At 34.4% G+C, this 8,222-nt stretch overlaps 1 protein-coding gene across 6 annotated transcripts in view; it reads left to right on the forward strand.

Annotated features, from left to right (window-relative positions):
• The window catches only part of Vps13c (vacuolar protein sorting 13 homolog C), a 180,383-nt gene extending 172,436 nt beyond the window's left edge, over positions 1-7,947 (forward strand). For 5 of the 6 annotated variants that reach the window (XM_021727149.3, XM_040275775.2, XM_005316639.5 and 2 more), the window contains 3 exons: positions 2,930-3,053; positions 5,626-5,709; positions 6,025-7,947. In XM_021727149.3, coding sequence (XP_021582824.2) covers positions 2,930-3,053; positions 5,626-5,709; positions 6,025-6,126 — 310 coding nt within the window. In that variant the 3' untranslated portion in view covers positions 6,127-7,947. Of the gene's footprint in view, positions 1-2,929; positions 3,056-5,625; positions 5,710-6,024 lie in introns of those variants that run through there. The other variant, XM_078049526.1, reaches the window with a different exon arrangement.
• Positions 7,948-8,222: the final 275 nt, after the last annotated feature.

The raw sequence follows: 8,222 nt of genomic DNA on the forward strand, positions 1-8,222 counted from the left end.
CATCTCTGTATCTCTCTACTATCTGAAGGGGCACCTACAAACCATCAGTGACATTACTGTGTGTGATAGGTGCTAGGAAAAAGTGATGTATAGAGATTCTGAAGACATAGGAAAAGTTCTGATTACATTGATGTGGGGACCAAAGTGCCAAGGGGAAGAGTAGTAACTTTCTGTAGGAGAAGGTCCTGGAGCTGAGTCTTATAGTATGTGTCCGCTGCCACTTGGTAACAAGAGGCAAAGCAAAGATATAAAGTGGAATGGTACTTGGAAGAGTCAAATCAGGGCAATGGCCTGATGGACCAGTGTTAGCAAGAAAAGTATTGGGGTATGAGGCTAGAGTCATTTGTGGTTGCTTCTGTTATCTTAAGGTTTAGGTGTTATTATTAGTGTGACGGAGAATGACTAGTTCTTTTTTTTTTTCTTTTAAGATATAGCCTTTTATTTTATTGTGTGGTATTACTGGCAGCTTCTCACACAAGTTTTTGAACATAGCACACAAATGAAAATTTGCTTTTTATTTTCTTTCCCACTGAAGGCTTATAAACAATAAGTAATATGATAAGGTTTGTAGTTTAAAAATCTCTGGCATCTCTAGATGCTAGATTGGAAGAGTCTGTGTAGATAGGAAATCAGTGGCTTGTAGTTTTTGTTGCTGCACAACAAATATTCCAATGTGCCAAGCTCATTTAATGTTGGTAGAATTCAGTTGAACTCTGTCAGCAAGGGGGCTGTACTGAGCTCTTAAAAGCCACCTCATTCCTTGCTGTGTGTCTCCCTCCATCAAGCCAAAAAGGGCACTTTGAATTTGACTTTTTAATCTCTGTTCTATATTTAAAGAGTCCATGTGATTAAGTCGGGCCCGCTGCATGAATTATTTTTACTTAGTTATCTGTGCCTTAATAACCAAAGCTATATCATGGGAGGAAATCTGTGATATTCATGGTCCTGAGATTATTCAGAACTATACATGAAGGGATAGGGAATCTTAGAGACCATCTTAGAATTTTATCTGCCACAGAGACTGTGATAGCTATCTTGGTAGAAAGTGATGAGAGCCTAAATTAAAAGAATAAGAATTGAATAGGAGAAGGCTTAATAGATGGGCCTTGGTGACTGAAAATGAAAGAAAAAGGGATAGAAAAGGACTCTTTGGCTTTGGGTTTGAACACCAGAAGGATTGGTGGTGCTATATTTAGTAATTTGAGGGAAAAAATGGTGTGTGTCTTATTTTTGTTTTTTTAACTTAACTGGGTTTTGACAACTTTGAGACATCAAAGTGGAGATGCCTCAGTAGATAAGGAAACAAAGGTAGACAAACAATAGGAATTTGGTTAAAAATTTGGAGTCAAGATCTTGGAGTCCCCTTGTAAAAGTAGAAAATGACTGAGATTTAATAAACTTTGATTAACATGAAACAGGATTAAGAGAGTGAAGGAGACTTATGGTGGTAGGAGAGCAATAATATTGGTGGTCAAAAGAAGAGTTTAAAGATATACAGAATAGTGAGTTACATTGGGCACAAGGATTTGTAACAGCCAGCTTTAACTCTTAGCTCTATCATTTGATCTCAACTGGGGCCTAGGGTAGGGGGAGTGGGATCTACTTTCTAGAGACATTTGGAAACAAATGGGATTGTTAAAAGTTATTTGAGCAGCTTGGTGTCCTGGCATTATAGCACTTGGTAGGCTGGGGGCTATTGTCCCTGAGCCTCTTTCAGGGCATAACACAGTCCCAAACAAGCCCAATGTTTTAAAGGCTTCTCAGTTGAGAAATGCAGTTCCAAAGGCCTGTTGCAGTTAGTTTCCTGCACTCCAGTGGTCACCAGGTTCATTTAATTCTACCTTCCAAACACCTCCTTCTTACAGCCATTGCCCTACTTGAGGCTCTCATTGCCTCCTGATTGGACTCTTAAGAAACTTCACATCCGGAGTGTCTCATCATTGTATTTTGTCTGATACTCCAGCTGTAGACCCCCACATTCCTTAAAGAAGTCTTCCCTTCTTTGTATCCTTATATTTGTCAGCATGCACTTCCCTTTGGACTCTCTTTCCCCTTTCTCAAGTAGAGAATCTCCTTGCATGTCACTTGCTTCACCAGCACTTGTCTTGCTGTACAGGGGCTTTTATTGACATGATTATTTCCCCTTCTAGCCTTTGAGTACCTCTCAAAGAGAAACCTTATCTTTCTGGTTTCTCTTACACCCTAGATATTTGTTGAATTAGCAATTCAATTACTTTACTGAAGTTTTGTTTTCTGTAATAGAAACTTAAAATCAAGTATGGTTGTATTGGTAACTAATGTGAATCACAGACTGGGAAATCAATGTGGATGCCCTTTAAGGATTCTGTTATTTTTTTTCTATTACTATTGAGTAAAATAAGATACTCCCTCTGTGATGCAGTGCATTAAAGTTAAAGTGTTCAAGTCTGATATTTATTAGTAGGCTTCAAGTGAATCTTTGCTGACATTTGAGGTTTGTGACATTTCCTGCACATTCCTTCGTGACTGGAAGGCATAAATGACTGACAGTAAAGAATAATTAAAAATTTCCCCAAGTAAAACATTTTCAGGGACTTCTGCCATTAAAGCTTCCCAGATGAGAGTACAGCCTGTCCTTTATGTGTTTCAAAGTTGATTTCACTATCAGTTTTTTGGTCAATTAGAGAATGTTTTACTTTTCTGAATTCTGCAAGATTAGCAGAAGGGGAATTTTTGAGAGTCTACTTTGTTAGATGACAGGTGTCATATTTCTCTTCATTTGACAGATATCAAGACTTTTAATGGGAAGCATACTCTTTTCAGTGCCAGTTTTCATTGTTTACTGAGTGAGCACTGCATGTACTATGTACAGATTGAACTAGTAGAGAGAATAATTAGCTGTCTTTATCACTACCTGTGTGTTTTTGTTTTTTGTTTTTTTGCAAAATAGGCGAGTACTATATATAAAAGAAGTTGAAATCCTTGGCCATATGTCCATAGACTGGCAATGTCCTTTTGAAGATTTTGTACTTCCTCCTAGTATTGATGAAAATCTGCTGAAAATTTCAGTTAAGGTAAGAAAACACAACTTACACCTCTAGAGCCAGGCATTCATTATGAGTGGAAACCAGCGCTTTCTGACTCTATTTTTCAGTTAACTACACAACACATTAAAAGGAACATTATTGTTATTATTTTATGCTGAAATATAAAGAAAGTTACAACCCATTTATTTGTGTAGTTGTATTTTCTGACAATCCTTGATTGCATAGAGTGAAATATCAGTTTGACAAAAAAGTTAGGATGCTGATGTACAGATACTTTCTTTTTTGGTAGATTTAAGCAATAGTGAAACTGAGGTGTTTTTGTTGTTTTTACTTCATATGAATACCCATTTTGCTATAATATCAGGCATTTCTTGAAAAATATCCTTCTTTTAGAAGATTACAAGGTGCTTGGTGAAAATAAATAATATGTCAGAAATAGCTATGTTTTATATTATTTGGAATTTACAGAATGCTAATACAACTTAAGCAATTTTTTTTGTCTCATCTCCACATCATTTTCTAAAAACTTTATTTAATCACCTAGTAATTTGCAAAAATGATACCTCATCTTTTACTTAATTCTCAGACTCACTTAACTTTGAAACATGTTTATTATAACATACATATAATATAAATGTATTTACATTTATTAAAATACTTATAGTTTCCATTCTAATTATGGTAATTTCTGTAGTATCTTTGTTTTTTTCTAAATAATAGTGATGTTATCTCTATTATTGAAATGCTCTGGAAAGTTTTTATCACAAAATTTTAGTAAGATGAGAGTATTGTTTTTCTTTTTTTAAATTTTTAAATTTGTTTTAATTAGTTATACATGATAGTAGAATGTATTTATGCACTTTAATATATCATACATAGATGGGATATAATTTCTTATTTTTCTAAGTGTACATGTTGCAGAATCATATTGGTCATGCAGTCACATATATACATAGAATAATAATGTCTGTTTCATTCTACTATCTTTCTTATTCCCACATTCCTTCCCTCCCCTCCCATCACATCCCTCTATCTAATCTAAGGTAACACTATTCTTCCCTAGTGTCCCTCTACCCCCGCCTTATTGTGAATTAGCATCCACATGTTAGAGAAAACATTCGGCCTTCGGTTGTGTGGAAGCGGCTTGTTTTGCTTAGCATGATATTCTTCAACTTCAACCATTTACTGGCAAATGCCATAATTTCACTCTTCTTTAAAGCTGAGTAATATTCCATTGAGTATACATACCACATTTTCTTTTTTCATTTATCTATTGAGGGACACCTGGGTTGGTTCCATAGTCTAGCTATTATGAATTGAGCTGTTATAAACATTGATGTGGCTGTGTCACTATAATATGCTGATTTTAGGTCCTTTGGGTATAAATTAAGGAGTGGGATAGCTGGGTCAAATGGTGGTTTCATTCCAAGTTTTCTGAGGAATCTCCATACTGCTTCCCATGGTGGTTGCACCAGTTTGCACTCCCATCAGCAATGTATGAGTGAGACTCGCCAACATTTATTGTTGTTTGTATTCTTGATGATTGCCATTCTGACTGGAGTGAGATGAAATCTTAGAGTAGTTTTGATTTGCATTTCTCTAATTGCTAGAGATATGTTGAACACTTTTTCATATATTTGTTGATCGATTGTATTTCTTCTTTGTGAAACGTCTGTTCAGCTCCTTAGCCCATTTATTGATTGGGCTGTTTGTGGTTTTGTTATTAAGTTTTTTGAGTTCTTTTATATATCCTAGAGATTAATGCTTTATCAGAAGTGCATGTGGTAAAGATTTTCTACCAACCTGTAGGCTCTCTCCTCGGTGTTATTGTTTACTTTGCTGAGAAGAAGCTTTTTAATTTGAATCCATCCCATTTATTGATTCTTGATTTTACTTCTTGCACTTTAGGAGTCTTGTTAAGGAAATCAGATCCTAGGCCAATGTGGTGAAGATTTGAGCCTATTTTTCCTTCTATTAGGTGCAGGGTCTCTGTTCTAGTGCCTAAGTCTTTGATCCACTTTGGGTTGTTTACCTTTAGTTTGTGTTTACTTTGCTTTTTATGGAAATTTACAGGTAAGAGGAACTACCATGTTCCCCTACCCATTTGTTTTTTCAGCAGTACTAGAATTTAAAGAGTACCTTGGTGTATTGAAACAGTTTTCATGCTAGGGCAGACTGTGTCACTCTGCATATATTTTACAGTTTTCTCAGTTATCACTCTGCTTTCATATCAGTGGTGAGAATTGATTCAATATATTTTACATTATATAAGAATTTTATCTGTCAGCCAAGGAAATGAAGGAAGGGCTTTTTGATTTGTCAGATGTGATTAGTTATCAAGTGGTGTTTCTGTAGGCTATTTATTATTGCCTGCAGAAAGCCATTATTTTATAGATAGATGTATACACATCCAATTTCATAAGTTCTAAAAACTCATATGAAATCACTCTCATTGTACCAAGATGATTTATTTTATATCTTTCTTGAATATGTATGTTCTGGTAGTCTACTGGTTATAAAGTAGAGATGACATTCAAACATCCAATTAAAGGTTTTGCTTTCTTTTTCTTCTTTTCTTCCATTGTTTCTTTTGAAATAGGAGCAGGGTCTGTTCCACAAAAGAGATAGTGCCAATCTAGGCTGTCTTCGGAAAATTTACCTGAAGGACACCACCACAGCAGAGGTAAACTGTTTATTTAAAGAATACCCCTTAGGTTTTGAGCTGAAAGATTTTTTTAAAGCCTGTTTTATAACTAACACATGTTATTTATCCCCCCAAATCTTGTAGTTATAAATTGGATGAATGTATAGACTTAAAAATAATAAACTGTGGACTTACTGGGGCAGAAGGTTAGTGCTTGCATTGATACATGGAACAGAAGCTCTGTTCTCAGCTACTGGATCTGTGGGGAGAGTCCCATCTCTTCTGTACCTTCCTCTTCTACCAGATAAACCTGAACTTGTTTTCACAGTTCATAATACATATTTTATTTTACAGAGAGCATTTAATGCCATTGAGGATGCACAGTCATTGAGACACCAACAAAAGCTGATGAAGCAGTCATCACAGAAACTTCTCAGGCCTCAAACACCATCATAATTATAGATCCCAGAGGGCTGCTGGTGGGGGAAAAATCATTCATATTTACCATAGTAGAGAGAAGTTTGCAAGCAACTTTTTAGTTTTATGTAATAGAATAGCTAGTGTTAGGTTTTTTTTTCTCCCCCTATAGTTTTGACTCTTAATTTTATAACCATGCCTGTGTTAGCAACCCATTGTACACTGCTGCTTAAGTGAGTGAGATCTTTGCAGAAATGCCACTTGAGACTCAGAATGAAATTTTCATTAATATTGAAATTGTGAAGCAAATGGCAATAGACTTATTTTTAATTAATTTTTTAAACTAAAGAATGAGAAAGAGTTTAGAATGATTAGTGTTCTTTGAATGGTTTTAGCCACAAAATGTTGGACACTTTGACATTTTGCCTAAAGGTAATTTGTTCATTAATTGAACTGAGATAACATTTTTTGGTAAACCAGGTAATTGATGGAAAAAAAACCACTAAATGGAGAAATGACATGTTTCCCCCACCCCCACCCCACCCCATGAAAACATTGTTTTTTCTCCTAATGAGATAACTTTTACTTTGGTGCTTGTTTTTCTTCCTTGCATTATAATAGAAGAGATATTGTCAATCAAACCTTTAAATAGCTCTACTTGGCTGTCTGTGATGTAGTAGTCATAAAATTTTGAAAGATATTTATAGGCTCTTTCAAGATGAGCTCATATGGTACAATTAAAATTTGCTGATAACACTGCACTTTAAGTTTTTCAGGACTCAGATATGTAAAATACAATATTTTTGTATTTCTAGAAATAGTAATTAAAAGTTGAGAGACTTTTAAGGGCATCATAAATTAATATTTTGTTATAATACATACTTGTAATGTATTTTAAATACTTAGTAGGAAGAATGAAAAATCTTCAGTTGCTTTATATAAGTAAAATAAGGTATAAATGTATAACAACATTAGAAAATGTTCCATGTATTCTTTGAGGAGCAAGATGATGAGAATCAATTCAGTGTAATTTTTGCCTTTTGTATATCTATGCTGATCAGAGATGTTCTGCTTATTAAAACTTTAACAAAATACTCAAGAAGTATTTAATTTCCTTGGATGAACCTTTAGATGTGCTCATAGTATTGAACTTAGCATTTATTTCAAATCACTGAGTCAGTGATGAATTCAAGATGTGGATTCACTTGGTTGGCTGTTTTTGTGATGTGTGAATTATTAGTGTTATTCATGTTTTTTAAGACCTGGCTATAATTTTTTTTAAAAATTTTCCTAGTGATATGTAATGTTAAATCTCAGAAGAGAATGCATTGTTTAATGCCCAGAGTGTTTGATTTTTGGTAGACATTGCCTTTTCAACAACATTCTTTTTTATTTTGGTGAATAAAAGTATCATATATAAAACTTCTAGTTTTAAACATAATTTCTGTGTTAGTAGTTGATTGTAGTTTATTAAAAAGAGCATTATAAACAATTCTATAGTAAATATTTCTGGCATTTTGTGTCTTTAAAACTGACCTAATCAGGAATTTGGGATATTTAATTAGATTTTTCATATGAATCACCACTATTAATAGTGTCCTAAATATTGAAGAAATTATATTGCACTGATGGTTTATTTTCAAAACACAGGTATAGCACATTAAATTAAGGAAATTTATAGAAACCTATAAACTCATTATCTGAGTTGTCTTAAACTTTCAAGTATTTGTAACAGTTTTGTTTGATTTAATCTGGGACAGAAGTAATCCATTAGTAATATATATTGCATTTTTTAAAAACGCATTTCAGTCAATTACTTGTCCATGAACTACTGAGAGAAATAAAACATTTGATGCATTACAGTTGTGAAACTTTGTGGGTTTGTGTTAAATATTCAAGCAGTCCTATAATAGTGAGAAGGTAGATTGATAGTTACAGAGGCCTTTAAAAGACACTAGTCAGGAAAAGCTTTTTCCTGAGGCTTCTGAGCCCCTTGGGCACACCAGTGATCTGTGGCATAGGCCTAGTGCATCATTTGTATTGAGGCCATGCCTTCTGTGGTTTCTCTCATCTCCCACAGAGTGTGGCACAGTACTAAACATCCCATCCTGGGAGACTCACAACTCCTGATAGTC

Source organism: Ictidomys tridecemlineatus, chromosome 5 (assembly GCF_052094955.1).
Source record: "Ictidomys tridecemlineatus isolate mIctTri1 chromosome 5, mIctTri1.hap1, whole genome shotgun sequence".
Lineage (NCBI taxonomy): Eukaryota > Metazoa > Chordata > Mammalia > Rodentia > Sciuridae > Ictidomys > Ictidomys tridecemlineatus.